Source organism: Lissotriton helveticus, chromosome 9 (genome assembly GCF_964261635.1).
Source record: "Lissotriton helveticus chromosome 9, aLisHel1.1, whole genome shotgun sequence".
Taxonomy (NCBI): Eukaryota; Metazoa; Chordata; class Amphibia; order Caudata; family Salamandridae; genus Lissotriton; species Lissotriton helveticus.
Window position 1 is genome coordinate 275,008,322 of NC_136070.1, and position 26,841 is coordinate 275,035,162.

The 26,841-nt window shown below is 39.5% G+C and overlaps 1 protein-coding gene across 1 annotated transcript in view; it reads right to left on the minus strand.

Annotated features, from left to right (window-relative positions):
• The window catches only part of SPTLC2 (serine palmitoyltransferase long chain base subunit 2), a 340,212-nt gene that overhangs the window by 34,587 nt on the left and 278,784 nt on the right, over positions 1-26,841 (minus strand). Inside the window, exon 10 of the mRNA XM_078659973.1 lies at positions 1,525-1,660. Within this exon, the coding sequence (XP_078516099.1) occupies positions 1,525-1,660 (136 nt within the window). The remainder of the gene's footprint in view (positions 1-1,524; positions 1,661-26,841) is intronic.

A 26,841-nucleotide genomic window follows, 5' to 3' on the forward strand; every position in this document is an offset into this window, starting at 1 on the left:
TATTCGACAGAAAGTCAACTCAAGAAATAACAAGTGCAGAGGATTAAAATGGCAATGCATTAATCTTGTAGACCTACACTTATCATACAAATGACCAACAAGCTCTTCAACCATGGATTGAAATCAAGCTTGTGCAAAATGCACTATTGAAATACCACAATGGCACTGGCAACTCCCAAAGGAGGTTTGGTTGGCTTTACAACTCATTTTGTAACTTTTGTTCATTCTTCTCTCCAATCTTCAGGAGCTCCTTCCGTATCGATCCAGACCCAACAGCGGGAAAAAAGAATCTGAAGATTGCGACCAAAGGTGGGAGCTTCCGAAGGAAGCACGTCAACGTCACAGAGGGACACCAAATGGTGGTATGTCGACGCCCACCAACAACAAAAAGAAAATACGAAAAACAAAAAGAAAAAGAAAAAAATACTACAATTCCAGACCCAACCACTAGATGGCGGAATAATGCGCAGCATGTGAATCCAGAAAAGATTCTCGCTGCAAAACCTGGTTTTGCCACGTACTAGGCTGTCATCTCAACAAGCAACTGGTTAGAGCAACACATTTGTTCAGCCAAATGTGAGGCCTGCTGGTGAGACTGTCACCACCTAGGGCCCTACTAATTCTACACTGCTGCTCACAACTCTGAACGCAAAGAGTTACGAATATATTAGGTTAAATAGGACTGGAAATTCCAGACCACAGCAATCAGGACCCAAGACAGAGGCCCGTTCTAGCTCTAGGATGCCACTACCCCATACCATGCGATAGACCAGACTCTGAGTTCATGGACACCAGGTCTTTCAGGGAATTACTTACTATGTATTAATGCGGGGAATGACAACTAACCTACCACTATAAATCTACCAAACACACTGCGTAAAAATTATTTTGTATGCATGGTCTATTAAAATGAAAAACCCAATAATGGGTACCTTCAAATCTGGATTTCTCACAACGTGAAAACAGTTTGTCAGTGGAAAGTGTACAAAATGAATTTACATGCTGGACCAGTTACATAAAACATCAAACAAAGTTCCTCTCTTATTGAGAGCTGGGCCTTTGCCCTAGCTCCCCAGAATTACATAACTGTTCTCCAGCTGCTAGAGATTTAGAAAGCTACTTCCAGTTAAGCTGTGTAGATCTACACAGAGTTACATACTGCCCATTCCCTTTTAAGCAGGGAACAAGCTGCAACATGTATTTGGTTGGAGCTTGACAATGTGCCTGTCAGATCTGCTTGTCCAAAGCATCCTACAGCAAAAGGAGAACATCGGTTCCATCCAGGGACCAACCCAAGGACTGTAGCTGCAAGTCGCTGTGGGGAATGGAAGCATGCCCGCAAACTGCCTGCAAGAAAACTTCAGGCCTACTTTTAATTACCGAAGCTATGACGTAGTCCAAAATCTTTCCATTAAGAAAGAGTTTACATGAAAGCGGGCACAGCCAAAGTCCAAAGCAGGGAACCGCTTGCTCCAGCACATTTAGAGTAGTAAACTTGTAGGTAAAAAGGGCTGTATCATTTACCCAATTTTGGCCGGCATGTAGAGCATCAAAGGCACAACTGGTGAATCATCATTCCCGTAGATGATGAATCCCATCTCCATTAGCCGTTGTCTGAAGTAGCGAGTGTTCTCCGCCAACATCTGCACACACTCTTGACCTGGAGAGATAAAGATAGTTATTTACAACAACAAAAAAACTTCAGAATATTTAAGTATTAACCACTAACCTACTTTACAAGCAAGTTCAGCTCTGAGGATGAAAGAACTCGTTTCCTCAAGAATGCAGAGAGCAGGAATGGTCAGATGACTGGCTAGTGGCGAATCTTATTTTTCAGGAAAGAAACTGCACGTCAGTACTACTAAACAGTCTCCCTTCATTAAGAGTCCTTCATCAGAGGGTACATTTAATTAGATATAAACCATTCGCCCAAACAAAAATGTTTGTTTCGTCTGCCGAACAGACAGAACAATTTTGAACTTGCTGTTGTTCAAGCTCTGAACCAGAGTACTGATTAAACTAATGTACTCCCTGAAGAAGGGCTCTTCAGTCCGAAATACATTGTGGATGTATTGAGAAATTATGTGATGAACACTATTATTGAATAATTCAATCATGATATTGATACATCCTCTACAACTTCAGGTGATCTGATATAAAAAAAAAAGTACTGAGACATGCAAGATTTTGACAACAATAAATAACCTTTAAATGAACAACGCATATCCGATTATTTGCACTATCAGACTAGCTCCAAAACTTGGTGGTTAACCCTTCCACTGTTTAACAAGTGCAATAGGCTACAATGCACTTGTAAGGCGGCAGGGGACATCTGTCATGTTTGTGACAAAGTATCCAGTCTGCCAAACTCTCAGTAAGACCTACCGTCTTTCACAGATTGCATACTAAACAATACTTTTTTTTTATTGCAGATGACAGCGCAAACCAAAGGAGCTGCCACCATGTCACGCACCATTTGGGTGAGCCCAAATGTTTTTGGATAGATTTACTCTGATTACCTCTAAGGGTCCGGATGCTTGTACTTTTGTTCTGGCCAACTTTGAAGCCATCGGCCCTCGAAAGACACTGCAAGCCTATCCTTTAATAGGGCATGGGTGGAGAAGATGCCAGGCGCCCATGATGCTTCTGTCACCTAACAGATCTTAAGATGAGCGACAGACCCTGAAAGTGGGCTATAACTCAAGGCAATGAAAATAACTCTAACTTATGTCAGCAAGCAGCGAGGCCAAATGTGTTGCTCAGATATGAAAGGCTTATCCTGTGTCACTTCTTTTGGCCTTTGAGAGCTGACAAGGTGTCACGTCAAGACCCACAGACGGGGTTGAGACCAGCTGGGTGACACCAGTAATGCTAGGCTCAAACGTCCTTTTGAAGTGGAGATCAAATTTCGTCACTGTGACCCGCCAATGATACTGGACAGAAGAGTTTATAAGTTTGCAGTCTGCGCTTATATCACGGCATGCTCGGAGGCCTCTCTGCAGATATTTCTGAGGTAGTTTACATCGTACCCCAACTACCTACAGGTACCGCACCATGTAGCCTCTTACAGTCACAAGCCCTAGCTGTGTACACCCATGAGTGTATATATATATATATATATATATATATAATTCACTGAAAAAACCATAGGTTATAGACCATATATAGTTAGGAATTAGCATTTAAAAAACCTTATTTTACTCACACAAAACCATTGAAATTCCATATATAATTAGTTGTACTAACTATATATATCGCGCACCCGCAATCCACTGCTGATGATGTCACATATTACATCATTCATGACATGGTCAGTGACATCACTGATGACATCACTGATGACATCTCAAATGACATCACTGATGACATCACTGATGACATCACTGATGACATCACTGATAACATCCAGTGACTGTATGTTTCTGTAAAGTTAAAATATGTCTTATATATTGAAGAATGAGTGGATGTATAAGTGTCTGGATGATGTATTTAGTAGGTGCATGACTGACTGTATAAGTGAGGGATTAAATGTGTCTCACTGAGTGCATGGGTTAGTGACTAAACTATTTTAAATTGTGCACCATTGTGTCTGTTGTTTTGTAATCTGATGCAATTGTTGATCATTAGCTAACTATATGGGTTATTGATTAGTTGGCCAAGTATTTGTATGGGAGACTGAGTGTGTGTGTGGGTGTCTGGGAGGTGAATGACTCTGTGCATAGATGTGTGAGCAGTTGATTCACTAGATGTATGGCTTCAAAAGTGCATGTGGAAACAGCTGTATGGGCGGTTTACTGTGTGCATGAGTGTATTGGTGAGTGAATGGATATCTCAGTGCTACATGTCAAAGTAAGTACATATGTAAAACACAGTACATGTGGTAGTTGACATATATAAATAACTGTGCATAAGAGCCAGTGAATGTGTGAGTGGCTGTATGGATTATTGTGAACTTGTATAGAGTAAATATGTGTTATTATATGTTTCAATAAGTAAGGTGTGTTTAACTATATAGTTGAGGAAATGGAGGTGTGATTGATTCTTTGCAAGACTGTGAGTGTCTGTTTACACTGAGTGTATCTAAGGTTATATTAGAGTCTGAAGAGGTTCATCGTATCATCACATGAATGATGTTATGAGTAATGTCAAATGAGATATCAGTGATGTCATCAGTGATGTCATTTGAGATGTCATCAGTGATGTCACTGACCATGTCATGAATGATGTAATATGTGACATCATCAGCAGTGGATTGCGGGTGCGCGATATATATAGTTAGTACAACTAACTATATATGGAATTTCAATGGTTTTGTGTGAGTAAAATAAGGTTTTTTAAATGCTAATTCCTAACTATATATGGTCTATAACCTATGGTTTTTTCAGTGAATTTTCAAGGTTTTGTAAATGCTAATTCCTAACTATATATGGTCTATAACCTATGGTTTTTTCAGTGAATTTCATTGGTTTTTTAAAAGCTAATATCTGTAGCTGTAAAATGTATTCTTCTTTAAATCCAAACATATATTTTATATGTTTATTAATAATTTTTTTTTTAATACTTTTTTTTGTAAGCTCCCGGGGCGCGGACAGGTGAACGCACGGGTAAGCGCAATCTTGCGGCGCGCCCCGGGGCGCGTACAAATACGCGTCCTGGAAGCGCTATTGCCGCGAACGAAAACAACATCGTGACGTATCGCGTAGCCGCCACGCCTTGCGTCATAAGACACGTATCGCGTAGCCGCGAGATGCGTCTTATGACGCACCGCGTAAGCGCACCCAGAAGCGCATACGATCGCGCAACATAAGCGCCCCGATGCGCTTACGATACACGCCCGGGGCGCGCCCCGGGGCGCGTAGCGTAAGCGCGTCAAACCATGTGACTTTAAAATAACACTTTTCATTGGTTCAGAACTTTTTATTTTCCAAATTGTGTGAAACCCACCCATTTCTCTCACTATTGCTTTGTACTTGGAGAGAGCAAGAGCTGTTCGGTCTACTCTATCTCCTACTTTTCTGATCTCCAGCAATGGCTGCAAGAGAGTCATCCAGCAGTGATTCAGATGGATTTTTAGATGAGGACCCTCCTCAGCAAAAGAAAAAAACCCATTTCATCTGGAAATTTTACGACATCCCTGAAGGACAGAAAAAAGTCAACGCTCCCAAAGTAACCTGCAAAATATGTGGGAGTAGTTTATCCAGAGGCAATCCTCTGAAAAAATATAGTTTTGGGAATGCTAATTTGATCAGGCATGTGAAAAGAAGACACCCTAACAACAAGAATGGTCCCTAACATTCAGCCGGTGTTTGCAGGCATCAAATTTTTGTGCACGGAGTGTGACGAACTGCTCTGCTATGGGGAGCAGTGTTGAACTGATTGCCCTAAAGAAGCAGCAACACCGCTGCTCTGCCAGTCCCTAAATTTTCAAATTTTTTTGCTCCTGTTGAGCAGTTTTGCAATCCCTGTTTTTGTTTTTCCCTTGACAAAAATCCAAAAAAAATATAAAATTGTTTTAAAAAGTCTAAAAAAAATATAAAACAAAAACAAAAAAAATATATAAAACAACAAAATCAAAAAAAAGTTCTTTTCAGAACTACCTCCAATTTATAAAAAGAAGCTTTTTTTTTTAAAAAAAAAAGTCTGTCATTTTTAATCTCCATGGTACGCTCCCCCGTAAGCTCCCCGGTGCGCGTACCGGGCGCTCCCCACCGCGAAAATAGATTTTTTTTTTTTTTTAAATTTCACCCGCGGGAGCCTTTTATGGCCCCCACATCAAAAGTAGGGGGTCAGGGGGGTGTACCCTGCCCCCTTTTGCTAATTTCCCCCCTTTGATTCTTGCCACCTCTTGTGTCTCAATCCCACCGAGACACAAGATGGCGGCCGCTGCGGACTGTTTCGAATGTTTACAGACACCCGAGAACCAATCAGCTTGCCGTGCGCAAGTCGCGTGGCGCGCCTGAAGCGCTCCCCGGTACGCGTACCGGGCGCGGCTCTAGATATATATCTTTTTTTAAACCTAATTTACTCAAAATTCACAGGACCACATATCTTGAGACCTAGCAAAGGCACATCGGGCAAACAATATCTACAATTTTGCCAAGTTTCGTGGAAATCCATTCAGCCGTTCGGGCTAAAAGTGAGGCCAACCGCCCTATGGAAAACTCAATGTTAAAAACACGTTTTGGGACACCCCTTTTTTCTCGGCCCCCCCTTCACGAAACCCCCCCAAATTTTCGGGGGCTGCTCAGAAACAAAATGTTCCATTTTCCTGAAAATTTCAGCCAATTCCGTCCACAAACGCCAAAGTTATTAGACATAGAATTTTCAAAAATCCCATAGAGAAAAAATCCTAACTATATATACCTACTGGCGACCGCCAGTAGGTAATATATATATATATATATATATATATATATATATATATATATATATATATATATATATATATATATATATATATATATATATATATATATGTACCACTGTATGCCTGCTCTCAGACTTACTTGCAGATCTCCCCTTAGTGTGCAGATAGGCCCACCCTACTTTCCGTTATTCCCGTGCTTCCTCAAATCACTACAATTCGTAGATTGTATATACTGTGGCCTAGCTGGTCCTAGGCACTTCCTACTGACAGTTTTCTGGGTAGCGTGGCATCATGCTAGAAAGCTCAAGACCTCTTTTAGAGAAGAAGTGGTTAAGAAACTAGTGGCCGTCCATTTACACCATTTCCTACAAGCTATTGTTGAGTACAGTACACCACTTGGTGTCAAGTGTTAATACTGTTTCAATATCACCATGGGACAATTACAATAAAGGAATAGAGTTTTAAAAAAACGGGATTCATAGTGTAGTAAGAGTTAGGGGACGGTTAGGTGGTGGAAAAAAGTTGACTGAGAGGGCCTCCATGGTGGATAACCTTTATATAATATAGGGTGTGGATGAGCATTCAACCCTTGAACTATTAGCTATATCTGCAGTATTCAAAAAGGTATCACATACCATCTTACTCACTGAGCTGCAGGGGATAACGTATTGCATTTAGAGCACTATACTGGTGCAGATCCTACTTAATGGACAGGTCACAATCAGTATATCTACCCCAGTTTATGTCAGCAGAAGACCCTGCTCCAAGGTGAGCCCGAAGGGTGAGCACTTAGCCCATCACTTTTCAATATAAACACACGCCTACTAGTGCAATTGGCCAAAACTTTTGGCGTTTGGTCTATGAACTATGCTGAAGACACTCACCTTATTATCACTTTAGATAGGTCGGGTGCTGACCCTTTGGAACCTTTAATTCTGTCCATGGCAGTCATCTAAGCATGCCTACAAAAATACGCACAAATAATGGAGGTGCTTTGGATAAAACATTATCGGTTCTGCAGTCAGCTTTCTGACCATCTTGCACGTACCAGCTAATATGGTAAAGAATCTGGGGGTATAACTGGTGCAAGATCTCTCCCTAGCTGGGTAGGTTAAACTGATGGCTGCAACTGGTTTATTTCTTCTGTAGGTGCGCAAGAAGATTCTGTCTGTCCTCCAAAAATAATATCCAGTGAGTGGAGATTCAAGTGACCATACTCAGTCGCCGGAATTACTGAAACTTTTTTTTTTATGGGGCTAGACGCAGGCCTATAAGGAAATTGCAGAGGATACAGAGATGCTACTAGAATGGCATTAGGACTCCCACGCTTCTCTGCATCCGAGTCTTTACAATCTTTGCACTGACTTCCAGGGGAAAAGTTATTTACAAATCCTTGAGCCACATTTTAAAAGCAGTGCACAAGACTGTCATACTATCTAGCACAAAAATTCATCAACTCTACAACTTTTCTTTGGCTACACCCCTTGATGCTCAGCTGTTGGTCTTGCCTAGAACCAAACAAAATCGTTCAGACGGAAACACCTCAGTCTGAGCGGCTAAACTCTGGAATTACCTCCCCTTTTCTTTCTGGAAGATTCCCTTCCTACTACAGTTTAGGAAGAGTTTAAATACTTGACCTAGGACTTACCTGTCAAGCCTTATCCGGACATTATTGGTACTCTCTCATGAATATGTCGATACAACATTCACTTTTGGGGCATTTGTTGCAATTTGGAAGTGGTATAGCATAATATAACAACGGTCACCATGTAAAACAGATGTGAAAACAGATTAGAAGATCATGGTGGTAGTGTGAGGTGGTTTTATTTGTACCTATTGTAAGTAGGTCAGCAGGATGCATACTCCCAAGACATCAACACCCTAATGGACAATGCTGAGGCAGCTTATGTGTGTATTTTAAAATTACCTCAAAGTGCTTCCAGGTGCCCCAATGGTAATTTTTTTCCCTATGCAAAACAATGTAAATACATATATATCAGTATGTACCACAAACAAATCTACAACTATTTCTATTTTCTATTTCTATTTAGGGAGTTTTATAAAGCGCTTGGTGACGCAACAGCGGTGTGTCCCCGCGCTGAGGAGAAACTTTTATTACTGGAACTTACAGAAGCGGCATACCTACTGAGCGAATAGGGCAGTTTTAAGCTTGGCTCTAAAAATTGATTCTGATGGCTCTAATCGCAGTGCCACGGGTAACTTATTCCATCTAGAGGCTGCAAGGTATCTGAAAGATCTTCCGCCCATCCGTGCTCTAGACACCTTAGGAACAACCAGGAGTCCAGAGCCGGAGGATCTCAAGGATCGGGGAGGTTCGTAGGATGTCAAGAGTCCCTGCAGAGGGAGAGGAGATCTCCCGTTAATGATCCGATGGCACGTGCATAGTGCTTTAAATTCTACCCTACTTCTGACCGGGAGCCAGTGCAGAGACCGAAGGGCCGCTGCAGAAGCGGCTCTTCTGGGTAGTCTAAGCACTAATCGGGCAGCGGCATTCTGAAGGACCTGTAAGCGGCTGAGGTTCTTCTCCAAGGTACCTAAATAGAGAAGATTGCCATAGTCCATCCTTGATGTGACTAGTGCATGTACCAAGGTTTGTCGGGCTCTCACGGGCAAGAACTTCAGAGTCTTCCTGAAACTTTTAAGGGTCCCAAAGCATAGTCCGACCACCTGGTTGATCTGAGGGCCAAAGGTGAGGGCAGTGTCAAACCAGATGCCCAGATTCCTAGCTTTCTGGCACGGAATGGGTGTTGGGCCTAGACAAGATGGCCACCATGCCGACGTCCACGCAGACTGGCAGCCCCCCACGACCAGCACCTCGGTCTTGCCTCCGTTGAGCTTGAGGCAGTTGGCGGACATCCAGGCAGCAAGATCTCGCATGCATGCTCTGAAGATGTCCGCCGAAGGACCGGGTGCACGCGACAGGGAGATAACCAACTGCGTGTCGTCGGCATACGACACCATCAATCAACATCAGACAACTTCAATCCTCCATAGTGGAGCTCAAGACCATCAACCCGGACTGCGTGGCCTGGGTCCATCAAACTACCTACTAAAGCAACTCACTTAAGACAAGGTTGCCACCCCGCTCCATGTCGGAGGGAAAACAGGTTTTAAACGGAGTTTTCATGTAACAAAAATTAATGGGAATGATAGTGTTGGTTTGCTTCCATTGAACCAATAAGACTACAACTGAAAACAATATATGTAAAGCAGAAGCACTAAACTAGAATACTTTTGACCTGCTAAAATGTAGCCAAGTTGATATCCCTATTTAAAGTGAAATGGGAGAGTGTCTTTATGACTCAGTAAAAAATAGAATCTACACATAGTGGTTTGAACCGCATTACCAGGATAACCTAGATCACGTTCTCACATGTATTTTGCTGGTAAGAAACACTCAACATGTTGAGCTCCTGCTGTTGGAATCTGTGGGTAACTCGTACATCACAGGTTTGAATCATGGGAAGCAGGCTCACTTTATGAATTCAGACGAATTAAACACTCAGTATCGTTGCACTGGGTAATAATAGCTTTCACAAGGCATGAATAATTAAGGTGACACCATAACACTTAGTGGCAACAAATTGAATGCTACTGACCAACAAAGCTGACTCTCAGCCTCTACTATTTAAAGAGCCCTATCAACATGAAACCAGGGTCAAGTATTTTCCTAAAACTCTCACATATTGAGTCAACAACACTAAAAACTTGAATGACCTCTTTAGGGAAGATTATCTGGGATTCCAATTTAAGAAAAACAAAGTTACGTCAGGCATTGTAAGGCGTGTTTTGTTCTACCCTGAAGTAGCTGTGGCACTTGCCTTAAATGCTGAGGCAGCGACCATCTGCAGGCTAGCATGGTCTGCTTTGGTAATAGTTTGCAATGGTGAAGTTGTGCATCATCATTTTGGCTACATGAACAGTTATGCAGCTTGCTTGTAAAATCCCACAACACAGCAGTTGTCTAGGGTGTGACTCTCAAGAGCCTACCTAGAACACAGGGATATGGATAGAAAAAATGGTATTGCACAGCGAGACAAACTGAAAAGTGTCTGATATGATGGCACATTTGGCGCTCCCTCTACAGGTCACATGACATATTCTGGACCTTACACTTTCAGGGACAAGCCTCTGTGGACGTGCAAGATCAGCGTGGCGCCAAGAAAATAGATAAAAGTCATACTACCAGTTTCACATGCAGTCAGGCACTCAGGTCAGTGGTACATGTCTGTTTACCACGATTACCGTCCCAACAACTGTCCATTGACTCAAAAGACATGATTACCTGTAACGTAAGAACCAAATGAAGGTCCCAGTGCGGCATAATAAAGGGTGCAGGAGGTAACTCTTTTAAAAAAACACAACAGGAAACGTAACCAGGAGTGCTGATCAGGAAAACATATAAAGGTCGATAAGTAGTCTTTAGTGGTGCCTATGGAAAGGTCTTGATGTGCCCAGGACAAACAAAAGTACATCAGAAAGCCTCGCCTGAAGCAGATCAACTTAATGGTCCTCACACCATGCTGCAGACTTTGCCCAGCAGCCACAATATATTGACTTGGTGGACAAGCGTCAAGCAGCCAAAATGACATCCACCACATCTGCAGGTTGGCCATAGCCTGGCAGCTGGTTCCACTTAAGCTCCATGCAAGTCCTTCGAAAGAGGGAGACGGAGGGGAGGGCAAATGCTAAAGCATGGCTGCTCAGATTACCAAAATCGCATTTGAGAGTCAGGTTGGCATCCTTCAGCGACCACCAATTTTCCTGGGGCATCTCTTCTGAAACACTGAAGTTGTCCACGAAAACTCCACAGTGTTCAGCACTCTGAAGGCAGAGATTCCACTGCAGAGATACTGGGAATGAGGCAGACCCATACACCTCATAATACAATAATAACAAGCTCAAAAAAATCTGAAATTTAATCAGAATGTCCAACTCATTGCAGGGTTCAAATGGCTTTGCACCACACTGTATCGAGGGCAGCTCCTATAAAGGGAATCCTCTACACTAGATAAATATGGAATTGTGGCATTCTAATCGAGAACCCCTGATAGGTCAGCAGGGAAACAGTAGTCTGCAGGGGGTCCATGACTTAGACAAGTCAACCTTCAACAGCCAGTCATCTAAGTACAGGAATATGTGTTCTCTTGACCTGCAAAGATGGGCTGCGACCACGGCAGTCACCTTCAGAAATATCCGGGAGGCTAAGATGATGCCAAAGGAAGTGGAAGTGTTGGGACTAAACAATAAAAAGAAAATGTATGTGGGTACACAATGTATTGTGCTCGCTACACCACCAGATTCAAGCTATCCTGGCTGATGAGTTGAAACCCCGAAACCGGTCCTAGGATGCTTGTCTCTGGTCCAGGGAGGATCTGGCCTGGTAATTCAGGCTGGACTGTTCCCATGGGGACAAGGATCAAAACTGATTTGCATATGGCTGAGTCTAAACTGGAATGGCGCGGAAATAAACAATGGATTTAACCCAGATCTATGATTAGGGGTGAATGTTTGATTGATTCAGCATTCCGTCCATCATCTGTTCTTTTGCAGATGTATTACTGGACACAACAGATTTGACCAGATCACACCTATGCTGCTATTCCTCAATTGTCTTTCATCCAGCTTCCTATTGAAAGGAGCACTCAATTAAAAACTGTCCACACCATACAAAAGGTCCAGGATTTCTCTTTGCTTATCTACCAAATTGATAATTTTTTTACGCTCGGGCCCAAAAAGAGGTTCAAGAAACGCACAATCCCTTCTCCTGGAGGCTCCCACCTTCAAAACAGAGCAATACATGAACTAATCATTCTCAGGAAGTGATACAAGAATCTGGCGTATCCGGCCACATTATAACCTTCGAGAGGGAAGCGTCTAAAGACAGTGTCTAATAGCCACAGGGACTCCGAGCTGCACTTGTAACCCAATGCTCTACCGCTTTCCCAGGAGAAGCTGTGTTTACTGCCAGTGAATCCACCCAGGGTGCCTGTGAACGTAAGCCCCCACTGCTCACAAGACGTAATGAGCCGTCCCAGGCTGCAGGCCCCTCCCCTGTCAGAGGACCGGAGCCTCAACATAAACATCTTCTCTGCCCACAGCCTTTCAAGCAGGGCTGATGAAAGACGTGCCCCGTGGCTCTAAAAACAGTGCTATGAAAATGTCACATTACCCGAAGCTCACGATCTTAAGGAGGATACGGGTGCCCACAGAGTATGATAAACCTCCTGCTTTAACCCCTCCAACCTTAGGTTTGAGTCATCCACCCCTAAGGGGGTGGGGCACAGCAAGAGATGGGTGAGGAGGCCTCAGCCCTCTGAAACTGAGCCAGACAGAGGGACAGTTAATTGTCTGGCTCCTGTCGGGGGCAGGAGTGCGGGGAGCCAAAAAAATATATGCCCTGACCCTTTCTGCAACCTCTGAAGCGGGGAAGGGAGGACACACTCAGGAGAAACATCTGGGGCTCGATGCTGGATCACTACTATCAGATCAACAGTGAGGCAAGACAACAGAAAACGGGCAGGGTGCAGGGTAGATCAAGTGCTTCCACTGAAGTAAACAGCCATGCCTGGTCGGTAGTGATGGAGCGAGATAGAAAACAAAATTTTGTTTAAACTCGCAAAGTCACATTTCCATAACATGAATAAAATTATTAATGATTTGTGATATGTCGTGCTAATATAACCTAGATTAAACTTTACACGTGGGGGGACTAACATGTGTGCTCATAAACGTGCATAAATGTTGCATCTTTTTGTTCGTGCAAAATAATAAAATAATTTATTGTTTTCGTTTTTGTCATTACTAACTGCTGCATATTTAAAATAAGCATGTGCTTGTTTTGCTTTTTCTCGTCTGTGTGATGTCATTTCTACTATTCTAGGTGCATATGGGTCTCATAGAAAAACGGAGACTGGTAAATATAAACGCTGCTTTATTTGTTTGCAATGGCTAGGTAACATTTTGATTAATCGGGTGGGTTAATTAATTAGTAAACCATGGGGTGGATACAGAAAATACTTTATTTCTTACATTAATACTTTTCTTGTGTTTGTTTTATACTAGAAATCATAAGTTGCCTGCTTTTGAGGCCTAGCTATTTGAGTCGCAAAATAAAAGCTGATCTGAATTTCTGCAGAAAGTCACGAGACGCCCATTCTGAATTAAAACGTTTATTGAAGCTGCATTCACAAAGCAAAAACTGATGAGCTGACATCATTCTGTCGGACATGGCCAAGGTCGAAAGTGAACTTTTTGTCAGTCCTTAACTTGGCATCCGCGGAAGTTGCACTGTAAGACTATGGAAGCTGCGAGGATGACTTAAAACAAAGTTGCAAATCGCAGGAAGCCTCTGGCTTCACGTGGAAGAGACAATGGTCTTTGTAAGACATGATTTTGTGGAACTTTTTAAGAATCGGGTGACATGTCACTTGTCACTCTCAGCCAATGGGACGTCGAGTATTTCTGAAAACTTTCCTTCGCTAGTTTAGTTAGCGTAGAAAGGTATAAAAAGTCATGCCCTTAGGGTTGGGCTGGCTGCTGCTTTCTGACTTTCCGATGAGGGTGATGTGCTGCTGGACTTTGCGTGGAGCACGTAAGAATCCTCAAAGATCTTTACTTTAATTTCTGTCTATTTAGCTCAGTTAGGGAAATAGGTTTTAGAAATGCTAAACTTTATATAATTTCTTTAAATTTGATTAAATTGCTTAAATTGTATTTTTCCATATTTCTTACTATCATGCTTGCTTTATTGCAAATAAATTTCATTTATAAAACTTACAACATATATACCATAATTTAGAAAATAAATTCTTACTTTTGACAAACAAGCTGGTCTTGGTTATTTAGAAGTATAGGTTACCTTTAGCTAGATCACGTCGCCTATAGTGGTCATTTAAATGATTGGGTTTTATACTAATGACAATATTCTTTCTGCAAATGTATAAATATGTTTATAGTTTGTAAATAATGTGTATATAGATTTATTTGACCACCTGATTCAGTAGGCCCAAAAATATATCAGGTTCATAAATGGGTCCATGTATAGTTTAGAATTTTGTTTATAGGTTATGAAATTGGGTAGCGTAGTTTATGATATATTTTCTATAGCCCGCTGGATCAATTATCTGGTAGCAGAAATTGATGGTTGCTAAGCGGTAACCAAGGTAACATGTTGGTTGCTAAGGATTGCGTCATGGTATGCAAATAGGATTAATGTTTTAACACTTGTTAAGTTCGTTTTTCGTGCCTATCTGTAAGCTATACCGGTATAGATTGTGTGGCGAGAAATTAGTCACGCAAGCCATCTGTTCGTTTGTAGTGATATCGCCGAGTATCACAAGAGGTATCGCCGTGTACCATAGTGTTGTCGCCGAGCAGCACAGTTTTAGGGCTAGGTCTGATTCTTGTATAGTGAGGATTTTCTAAGAAATCAAAGCAGCATGAGAATAGGGACAAAGCGCCTTCCATAAAACTCACTGTGATGAGAGTATTAGTTATATCCGAGCTTGAGTGAAGGGTAAAATTTAACGTCGGTGCATGATTATCTATAAACAGGTTAGAGTCCTGTACGGGTACATGTTTCATATCTATAAACAGGTGAGAGCCCTGTACGGATAACGTCGTTATTTTGCTAACGGTGCATGATTTCTATAAACAGGTGAGAGTCCTGTACGAATTTCGTGTGTGTTTGAATTTAGGGAATTTTCCGTGTAAAAGTGCGAGTTTGAATTGTATTTTATGTTCAAGTGGAACTCTTAGAACTTTCACTTCGCGGTGGGTTCAGAGCAAAGCGAGTTCATAATTATACTTGCTTGAAGGGTGGGGTAAGGTTACTCTACTAACAATTGAATATTATCCTTAGTGTGAATAGCGCCGTCTATTCCGAAGTGTGGATACTTGAATGTATGTAAACTATCCTAATTAGTGAAACGAACAGATGTTGTCTTTATAAGTCATTGTTAAGAATTAATTTACACTGAAAAGTGTTCTTAAAATGGCGCTGTGAAAAGATTTTGTGAAGGAGGGGTAAGCGCCAGGAGTGAGAAGCGAGAAACCGCAGCTGCTGTGTACGTCACAGAGCCGCGCTGGGATTGGGTGACCTACGTCACAAGCTGTATTCTGATTGGCTCCTGAGTCTCTGACGGCCTGTGAGCTGATTGGTCCTTAGGAAAATCTCCAAAATTATTGGTTGAGCAGGAAACTGACGTAGCTCAACTGCCATTGGCTTGTTGGTGTGTTTCGCGCACGGATTGGTTGTTTTGCGGAACATCCCGGAAATATTTTACGAACGATTTTGTGAATAAAATTTAACTTTTAAAAATGAGTTATCATTTTAAACATGTTGAGAAAAAGACAACATTATTTCAGAAATTTAAGAATTTATTTTCACCTGACAAGAAAATCGAAACGCGAGGTGGTAAACTACTTCATAAGTATAAAACACCTGCAGCGTACATGGAAGGTGAATACGGATATCATACTGTCTTATGGTTCGACAGTTGGAAACGCTATACTAAAAACGATGGTGTTTTGACTTGGCCTGATGATGGTTCATTTAATGTAAGAGTTTTAAGAAACTTACGAGAGAAAATGAATGCTCTTGTTCCTAAACCGAGACCAACTCAATTTGAAGCTTTAGTTGAGTGGGAAGATGAGATGTATCAGTTACAAAGAGAAGCTAGTGGAATTAAAAGACCTTCTAAAAATCCATCATGGAAAAGAGAAACTCATGAAGATAGATTACGAATGTGGAGACAGGGAAACATGAGTGAAGGATTGTATTTAATTCATGAAATGGTAATGGGTTCTCCTACAGGAAAATCTATGGAAAGTGAATCTGAGGATGCAATTATGGAAGAAATATATACAACTGCTAAAAATAAACAGCCTAATCAGCCTTTGAGACCTTCTAGATCATGGTCTACTCCGGTGGTTTCTACTGAAACTTCACCGAGTGCACCTCCAATTAATGAAGCTCCTAAACTTTATCCAAATAATTGTGAAATCACTGAAACTCCTAGAAGACCAGAATTTGAGAATGCTCGAAATGAGGGTAGACATTTTTCAATGACTCCAAGAGCAAGGGAACCTCCAAAAGATTATACAAGAGAAACAAGAAATGTTGAGGATGATGATTATAATGAATACTTAAGGTCTAAAGAAGAATTAATCAAAAGAATGACAAAAGGCATGGAAGCTGTCACAGTTCCAGTAACAATAGGTCCTGTTCAGCCTGTATTTGATCAAAGAAATACAAACAAAACTGGATTAACTATTCCTTTAAATACAGAAATTCAAAAGCCTGCTGAAAAATTTTATTCAGACTTGACTGAATTAAACACTTCTAGATCGAGAATGCCTGATTTAACCTTTAATGAGGATTTATCTCCAAAAACACCAATGGGTGCTATGTCAGATGTAGGAAGTCCTGAAGTTAGGGTAACCACACCAAAGCTTGATGTGGCCAAATTAAAAGCAAATATTGAAGAATTAATAATTGGAACAATTGGCCCAGATAGTTTAAATTACTATCGGGATGATGAACTATTATTCATTTGCAAAAGTATTCAATGGAAAACGAAAAATAAATATGATCAATTAGAGGATCTAGCTGCAGAACTTGAAATCGATGTGAGTAAACAAAAGAATTTTGCAAAACATTACAGATTAGATTTCTCAGAAAGCGACATTGAGAGTTTGAACTCAATGGGAAGAATAGTTCACATTAAAGATTTGATTGTCTATATCAAAAAGCTAGGAGAACTGAACAAATGGAGAGTTAAATGGACCAAAAGAAAGGAAGATGAAAGATTAGAAAGAATGTCAAAACAATTTCCAATGAGAGAAGTTGCAGGTGGAGGATATGTTCATGTCCCATGGTCGAGACAGGACATTCTGTTATTCACAAATGACTTTCCAAAATTAAGAGAGAAACCTGTTGAGTGGTACAGGCAAGTCGATAGATTTATCAAAGTGTCAAAAGTTCTGTGGATTGATTTGGATGGATTTTTTGACATTGTTGTTCCATCTGATCTTTGGACAGAATGTAAAATTTCTATTAGTTGGCCAAAAACAGAACCTGAGCGAATTAAAGAAACAGGTGCCCCAAATCCACTTGTAATGGATTTTTATGAGAAAGTAATTGTTTGGATGAAAAACAAAATTCCACCCAAAGAAGTTGATTGGGTTAAAATAGAAAGAACAGAGCAGGAAACAAAAGAATCAGTTCATTCTTTTTATGAAAGACTGCTGTTAATCTTTAAACAATACAGTGGTTATGAAAAATTAGATGAGAAAGACATGAGTCATTTTATCTATAGATTTGTTTATGGACTAAAGCCTGAAATTGGAGAAATGATCAGAACTAGTATTGTCGGATGGCAAGCACTATCTATTGATGATATTCTGAGAAAAGCAAAATATTGTAGCGATGAATTAGAAGTAAAACAGAAAAAGCTGAAGGAGAAAGCCATGTGGGCACAGGTAAAAGTGGCTGAGCAACAGATTGCCAGCATGGGAAATAAGAACACTAATTTTGTTCAAACTGGAAATACGAACCAGATACAAGGAAAGTTTAAAGGTAATAATTTCCAAAAGAAATTTAGCCCAAAGATAGAAGAGCTGAAACAAAGATTACCTTGTTTTAATTGTGGCGAAATTGGACATTGGAGGGACGAGTGTCCTCATCCTCCTAGAAACTTAAAGAATCCCTTATTGAATCCACAGATGCAGAATGGTGTTAACGTGCAGCAACAGCTACAGATGCAACAGGGGTTAAATGAATTTAATATTCAGCGACAATTACAACAACAGCAACAACAACAGGTGAATAATCGTCAGGACCAGTTGCCACAACCACCTTTTCCAAATTGTGGGGGAGTTCAAAAATATAATCCAAACGTGGGATTTCAGGGATGTGAACAGGTAATAAAACCACAAAAACAGCAAAAGCAGCAAAGGGTTCAAATGCAAAATGCTTCACAACAATTTTTATTAACAGAAAGCCAAGACAGTGATTCTGATGATTATTGCTGACGGTGCCCGAGAGAGGAGGAAGAGTGTGTTGTTGGAGCCACTCTTGAGGTTGACCAGTCTGGTCCTTATGTAAACGGGAAAGTTAATGATGTAGACATCACTTTTCTAGTGGACACTGGTGCTACCCGTTCTACTGTTAGATCAGTGGAAATTGAAAACCTACCTCTCTCTGGGGATACCATCCAAGTTGTCGGAGTAAGTAATCAGCAAATTAAAACAGATTTAACTGATCCAGTACCAGTTGAAATTGGAAATTACAGAGACAAACACAGATTTGTGGTTTGTAATAGTAGTCCAGTAAATCTATTAGGTAGAGACATACTATGTAAAATGAATTGCAGAATATATTGTTCTCCTGAAGGAGTTGAATTACAAACAATGGAGGAAGATGGTTTGTACAGAATGACAATGATGATGATGGAAGCAGAAGAAACAAAATTGTTTCCTGCATTTGAAGAAAAAGATTTACCTGAAGAGCTAAAAGAAACAGTGAAATCTGAAATATGGGATTTTACTGGGAATGAGATGGGTCTGATGAAAAACGTAGATCCTGTTAAAATTGCATTGAAGCAGGGAATAGAATTTCCAAACACTCCACAATATAAAATGAAAACAGAGACAATTGAAGGTATTACACCTGTAATTGAAAAATTGATCAAGCAAGGTGTATTGAAAGAAATGAAGAGTAGCTCTTGTAATTCACCAATTATGGGAGTTAAAAAGGCTAACGGAACATTTAGGATTGTACAAGATTTGAGAAAGGTTAATCAAATTGTTATTCCATGTTGTCCTGTGGTTCCAAATCCAGCAGTGATTCTATTTCAGATTCCATATGATGCTGAATGGTACACAGTCATTGACCTTTGCAATGCATTCTTTACTGTTCCTCTACACCCAGACAGTTATGAAATCTTTGCTTTCAGATTCCAAGGTAAGACCCTTGGATGGACAAGAATCCCTCAGGGCTATACAGAAAGTCCTTCAATCTTTAACGAACTGTTAAAAAGATCATTAGAAGATTTAGACTTACCAGGTAGGTCTACGTTGGTGCAGTATATTGATGATTTGTTAATTGCTGCAAAGACAAGAGAAAATTGTGTAACAGACACAATAATTCTGTTAAATCGCCTTGCAGAAGAAGGACATAAAGTGTCCCCAGCAAAATTACAGTTTTGCAAACAAGAAGTGAAATATCTTGGTCACAGAATTGCAAAAGGAAAAAGACAAGTAACAATAGAGAGAATAAAAATGATTCAAGCAATGTTACCACCAAGAACACAAAGACAGGTCAGAATGTTCCTGGGAATGGTAGGTTACTGTCGACAATGGATAAGTGGATTTTCAGTAATTGCGAAACCACTACAAAGACTGACCAAATCAGATGTAAAGGATCCAATTATTCTCAGTGATGTTGAGATGGAATCTTTTGAAAACTTGAAAAAGAGCTTATGCCAAGCTCCTGCTTTGGGTATGCCAAATTATGAGAAAGATTTTGAACTGTATTGCAGTGAGAGAGAAGGATGTGCATTATCTGTATTAATTCAGAGACATGGAAACCTAAAGAAACCTATTGCATACTTCTCCGCAGTTCTTGATCCAATTGCAAAAGCATTACCAGGTTGTTTAAAAGCAGTTGCAGCTACAAGTATCAGTCTTGAACAAAGTGAAGGAATCATTATGGGATTTCCTGTGAAAGTTTTTGTGCCTCATTCAGTTGAAATATTACTGACAAGAGGTAAGACTCAACATTTAACAAGTAGCAGATTGACAAAGTATGAGAAAATCATACTAGGAGCAGATAATGTTTCGATTTCAAGATGTTTGAATCTGAATCCTTCTACATTACTGCCTGATTCAGAAATTGTTAATGACATTGAGACAGAACATGAATGTTTAGATGTCATGGAATTCTGCACAAAACCAAGAAAAGACATCAAAGACAGACCTTTGCCTGAATCGGATTTTGTCTACTTTGTAGATGGCTCATGCTTAAGATCCGAAGGTGGTGTCTTGAAAGCTTCATACTCAGTTTGTACAGTCGAAAACATTAAAGAAGCATCATGTCTTGAAGGAGTTCGTTCAGCTCAAGTAGCTGAATTGATTGCTTTAATTCGTGCATGTGAAGTATCAAAGGATATAAGAGTTACCATCATTACTGATAGTCAGTATGGGTACGGAGTTGTGCATGATTATGGACAACTCTGGTCACAGAGAGGATACATGACATCAACAGGGTCACCAATTAAAAATGCAGTTTTCATTAGAAGATTAATTGAAGCAATACAATTGCCAAAAGAAATTGCCATAGTCAAGTGTGCAGCACACACTAGAGGGACTGATTATATTTCCAAAGGAAATGCCTTCGCAGATGAAACAGCAAAGTACTGCGCAAGGAAAAATTATTCTTACAATCGGAATAGAAGTACAGAAACTGATTCAAATTCATTAATGCTAACAACTATTGTAGAAACATGGAATGAGATTAGAGATTTACAAAACGAAGCAGATGATGAAGAAAAAGACCAGTGGTTAAGATCAGATTGTAGACAACGTGATGAAGATGGAGTGTGGGTTTACAAAGATGGGAGAGTAGTTTTACCAAATTGCATGATTTCTGACATGGCCAGATTATATCATGGTCCTGCACATTTAGGAAGAGATTCTATGGTCAGACTGTTTAAAGAAACATGGTTCAATACCAAATTTAGAACCATTGCAGAATCTTTTTGTCAAAGGTGTTTGTCATGCCAACAAATGAATCCTAACAGAAAATCAGTGGTGGGGACAGGAATAATTGGTCGAGAGGGTGGTCCCTTCACCAGGTTACAAATAGATTTCATTGAAATGCCCTTACACAACTGTTTGAAATATGTACTTGTAATTGTATGCTTGTTCTCAAGGTGGGTAGAAGCTTTTCCTACACGACATTGTGATTCAATTACAGTAGCAAAACTAATGCTCAGAGAAATCATCCCAAGGTACGGTTTTCCAGTCACTATTGAGAGTGATGGAGGAAGTCATTTTGATAACAAACTGTTGAAATTAATTTGCGAAGCTATGAGTATTGAGCAGAAAATACACTGTGCATACAGACCAGAGGCATCAGGTGTAGTTGAACAAATAAATGGAACTATCAAAAACAGAATTGGAAAAATGTGTCTAGAGACAGGAGTGAAGTGGACTGATGCTCTTCCACTTGTTTTGATGTCAATAAGAAGTACACCAGATAAAAAGACAGGTTTGAGTCCTCATGAAATTTTGATGGGAAGAGTTATGAGGCAAGCTTTTGTACCTGTAGGTAAACTGTTGAGCATAAATGACAGTGCAATTTTGGATTACTGTAAAAGGTTATCTGATATGGTAACTTCTGTGTCTAATCAGGTGGGAACTGAAGCACAATCAAATGACAAAGTTTTGACACATGATCTGAGACCTGGAGACTGGGTCAGAACGAAAGTACATCGGAGGAGGAATTGTCTATCTCCTAGATGGCAGAAACCTAGGCAGGTAATCTTGATCACTACTAATGCTGTAAAGTGCAGAGGATTGAAGCGCTGGATTCATCCAAGTCATACTATTCCAATACCAACTCCTGAGAGTTCTGATGTTGAAAGTGATACCACAGATGACTCTGATTCTGAAGCAGAAGACAGAACAGAAGGTGAAGTAATTCCAGATTCTGAAGATCGACAAGAAAGTCGACATCTGGAAACTGTGCCAGTGAATGGAAATCTGACAAGAAAAGACTTAGAAATAATTGAAATAGATTCTGAAGGTGAAGAGAATCTGCTAAAAGGAAAGATAACTGAGGATTCGGTTGTCTATATTGAAGACAGAGAAGCTGAACCAAAAGAAGTTTCAGACCAGGAGAGTATCGAAAGGCAGAGAACAAGCTCTGAAATAAGGAACAAAAATCCGAAATCTGGGAAGCTAGAGGTAATTGAGGAAGAGGAAGAGAACGAATTACCGAGTACCAGTGATGGAAGACAAAGTGAAGTTCCTGAAGGAGTGAAATTGCCGTATAGAGAAGTTCCTGAGTCAATTGAAATTTCAGACTACGAAACTGAGGAAAGTGACGTGGAAGGTGGAAGTGAAAGCAGAAAGAAAAGGACTTGGAAATCTGAATCGAATAATTCTGAACCAAAGAAAAAGTACGTGAGAAAAGCAGACTACTGGCCTGGTGGAAGATTGAGAGTCAGATTGATCAAAAAGCCAATAGAACAAGTTGAAGAAATAAGTAGTCAAAAGAGTCCAGGAAAAGAAGTTGGAGTTGGAAGAAAAATTGAAGTGATATCAAGAAAAGGGAAGAGAATAATTAGACCAAACCAGAAATACAAATCTCCTGAGTGGACTTACTTAGTAATTCCACCTGTTATAGACATATATGATAGTAGTGAAGAAGAAAACGAAATCCAAGAAATTAGTGACAATGATTGAAGTACAAATTTATTAAATTGGCATAAGGCTGAAGAAATCCTGTTAGTTGACACAAGGTCGAAGAAAACTGTCTAATAGAAGAAAACTTATGTATGACATAAGGTCGAAGAAATCTTGTTTAGGGTTATAAAAAGAAAAATATTTTAAAAGGGGGGTGTATATAAATTTTAAAATTTATTTTTATTTTTTATTTTATTTTTGAGGCTAAAACTAACTTAAAAATGCCTTACATTAAGGAGAGCACTTCAAAATGCTCTGTTTTTAAAAGATGCTGTAAGATGACTCTGGTATGTCTGCTCATTTTAGTTCTGCTCTGGTTGGTACTAGCTGTGATTATACCTTTAGAAATGAATAGAGAATTACACAAAGTTAATTTAACAAGCAAAGCTCTGGTTAGCCAAACTAAACATAGTGCATCTGCAAAAGTAATTGATCATCAGCCTAACATTCATCAAGATAAATCAATAGGTGATTTTTCAAGCAATACATTCACAAAGCTTTTGAGTGAATATGTAAAGGTAATGGATGCAAAGGATTGTTATGTATGCGTTAAGTTGCCCGCTTCTGTTTCTGAGGGAGTAACATATAACATGCTTCCTCTCACTTATGCTGTTACATGTAGTGTATTAACTAGTTTATTTTATCAAACTGGTCGTTTAGAATATTACTATTCAAATTATGATGAGATTTTTGCTAATGTTAAAATTGATAACGCTTTAAATAAGCATAAGAAAGCTAAACAAATGAGAGAATATTTCCTTGTTACTAACGAACTCACTTATGAGTATGCTTACAAGAATAATCTAACATGTAAATTAAGTGCTGAAGGAAAGAAATTTTTGAATATGGTTGAGGAGAGAAGAGCAATTTATAAGAGAAATGAATTAGTCAAGCAGACTAAGTCATCATTCTGGCAAAAAGAGGATGAGAAACTAAATGGTAAAATGCTTGAAAATATTGCAATTCACATAGACAAACCTGTTAGTGGAAAGCTTTGCATTAGAAGAGATAACACACTTTTTGATAATTATTTTGTAGGTGCAAGCAATTGTGAAGATACTTATCAGATTATGGGAGGTTGGGGATTTAAAGGTGGAAAAGATCCTATCTTTCCTGGAATTTATTTTGTTTGTGGTGACAAAGCCTACTACAACCTTCCAGACCATTGGTATGGAACTTGTTATGTGGGAATTGTTTTTCCTAAAGTGTTTCATGTTGACAGAGATTCAGAAGGATTATTTAAAATCCATAATTATGTAAATAGAGCTAAAAGAGAAACTTTTACTGAAGTTCTGGGAGATATTTTCCAAGCTGTAATACCTTTTGTTGGTATAACCCTAAATGCAGGGAGAATCAGAAAATTGTCCACTATAGTTGATAGATTATCAACTGACACTGCTGATGGGTTTCAATTAGTGAATGTTGAAGTTATTGCAATTAGATCCATGGTAATTCAAGACCGTCTTGCTTTAGACATACTCCTAGCAAAGGAGGGAGGAGTCTGTGGCATTTTACATGTCCAACATTGCTGTACATATATACCGGATGAAAGTAAAAATATTGAAATGTATATTAAGAATATTACACAAATGCATTCTGAAATAATTCCTTTAGAAGAAGAAGATTTTACTGGGAAACTTTCAAATAGGTTTCAAGCAATTAAAAACTGGTTTCATAATATCGGAAGTTCAATTCTTGGCAAGATTCTGGCACCTTTGATTATAATTATATTCATTTTTATTTTGACTAAAGTAGGTTGTTTGTTGCATAAAAGAAAGAAACATTTAAAAGAAAAGAAGAGAATTTATAAACTCAGAAAAGAAGAGGAAAGGGAGATTGAGTTGCAGGAGTTACATAGAGAGCGTCATGTTAATTGCAAGGATTATGCTGAAACAGACTTTTAGGTTTACTAATACAATGAATTTGAATCGATTTCTAATAAATTTAGTTTATAAAAATTTTGAGTGCTGGTGTGGTGATTTGTTAATCACCAGATGAGGGAGTTGATGGAGCGAGATAGAAAACAAAATTTTGTTTAAACTCGCAAAGTCACATTTCCATAACATGAATAAAATTATTAATGATTTGTGATATGTCGTGCTAATATAACCTAGATTAAACTTTACACGTGGGGGGACTAACATGTGTGCTCATAAACGTGCATAAATGTTGCATCTTTTTGTTCGTGCAAAATAATAAAATAATTTATTGTTTTCGTTTTTGTCATTACTAACTGCTGCATATTTAAAATAAGCATGTGCTTGTTTTGCTTTTTCTCGTCTGTGTGATGTCATTTCTACTATTCTAGGTGCATATGGGTCTCATAGAAAAACGGAGACTGGTAAATATAAACGCTGCTTTATTTGTTTGCAATGGCTAGGTAACATTTTGATTAATCGGGTGGGTTAATTAATTAGTAAACCATGGGGTGGATACAGAAAATACTTTATTTCTTACATTAATACTTTTCTTGTGTTTGTTTTATACTAGAAATCATAAGTTGCCTGCTTTTGAGGCCTAGCTATTTGAGTCGCAAAATAAAAGCTGATCTGAATTTCTGCAGAAAGTCACGAGACGCCCATTCTGAATTAAAACGTTTATTGAAGCTGCATTCACAAAGCAAAAACTGATGAGCTGACATCATTCTGTCGGACATGGCCAAGGTCGAAAGTGAACTTTTTGTCAGTCCTTAACTTGGCATCCGCGGAAGTTGCACTGTAAGACTATGGAAGCTGCGAGGATGACTTAAAACAAAGTTGCAAATCGCAGGAAGCCTCTGGCTTCACGTGGAAGAGACAATGGTCTTTGTAAGACATGATTTTGTGGAACTTTTTAAGAATCGGGTGACATGTCACTTGTCACTCTCAGCCAATGGGACGTCGAGTATTTCTGAAAACTTTCCTTCGCTAGTTTAGTTAGCGTAGAAAGGTATAAAAAGTCATGCCCTTAGGGTTGGGCTGGCTGCTGCTTTCTGACTTTCCGATGAGGGTGATGTGCTGCTGGACTTTGCGTGGAGCACGTAAGAATCCTCAAAGATCTTTACTTTAATTTCTGTCTATTTAGCTCAGTTAGGGAAATAGGTTTTAGAAATGCTAAACTTTATATAATTTCTTTAAATTTGATTAAATTGCTTAAATTGTATTTTTCCATATTTCTTACTATCATGCTTGCTTTATTGCAAATAAATTTCATTTATAAAACTTACAACATATATACCATAATTTAGAAAATAAATTCTTACTTTTGACAAACAAGCTGGTCTTGGTTATTTAGAAGTATAGGTTACCTTTAGCTAGATCACGTCGCCTATAGTGGTCATTTAAATGATTGGGTTTTATACTAATGACAATATTCTTTCTGCAAATGTATAAATATGTTTATAGTTTGTAAATAATGTGTATATAGATTTATTTGACCACCTGATTCAGTAGGCCCAAAAATATATCAGGTTCATAAATGGGTCCATGTATAGTTTAGAATTTTGTTTATAGGTTATGAAATTGGGTAGCGTAGTTTATGATATATTTTCTATAGCCCGCTGGATCAGTAGGCAGGCCACGTGGAGGGCAGGGATATAGTTAGTGCAGTTGCGAAAGAAACTGTAGAAGATTAAAGAGACCCACTGCTTGGAGTAATCATAATCAAAGCCCCGACAACGAGATGCACTCTCGCTCCTTATACTTTTTATACGCAACCCACACAATGCACACTTAAAAACAGAGTGCAGCCGCAAAACTCACAGCGTCCGACAAAGAACCATATAGCTAAAAAGAAGGCATGTGCAGAAGGTAATTGCCTTAATGCGAAGACCAGGAACTGGGAGTTGGGGCAGAGCAAAAATGTGGCACGAATGTAAAGAAAGTGGTGGCCGTTGAAGGGGTAGTTAAGTGTGAGGCAGCGGAGATGAAAACATATGAGAAACTAATTAAGATAGAGACGAAGGGGCTGATATGTGGTGGTAAGGATACTTCATCACGAGG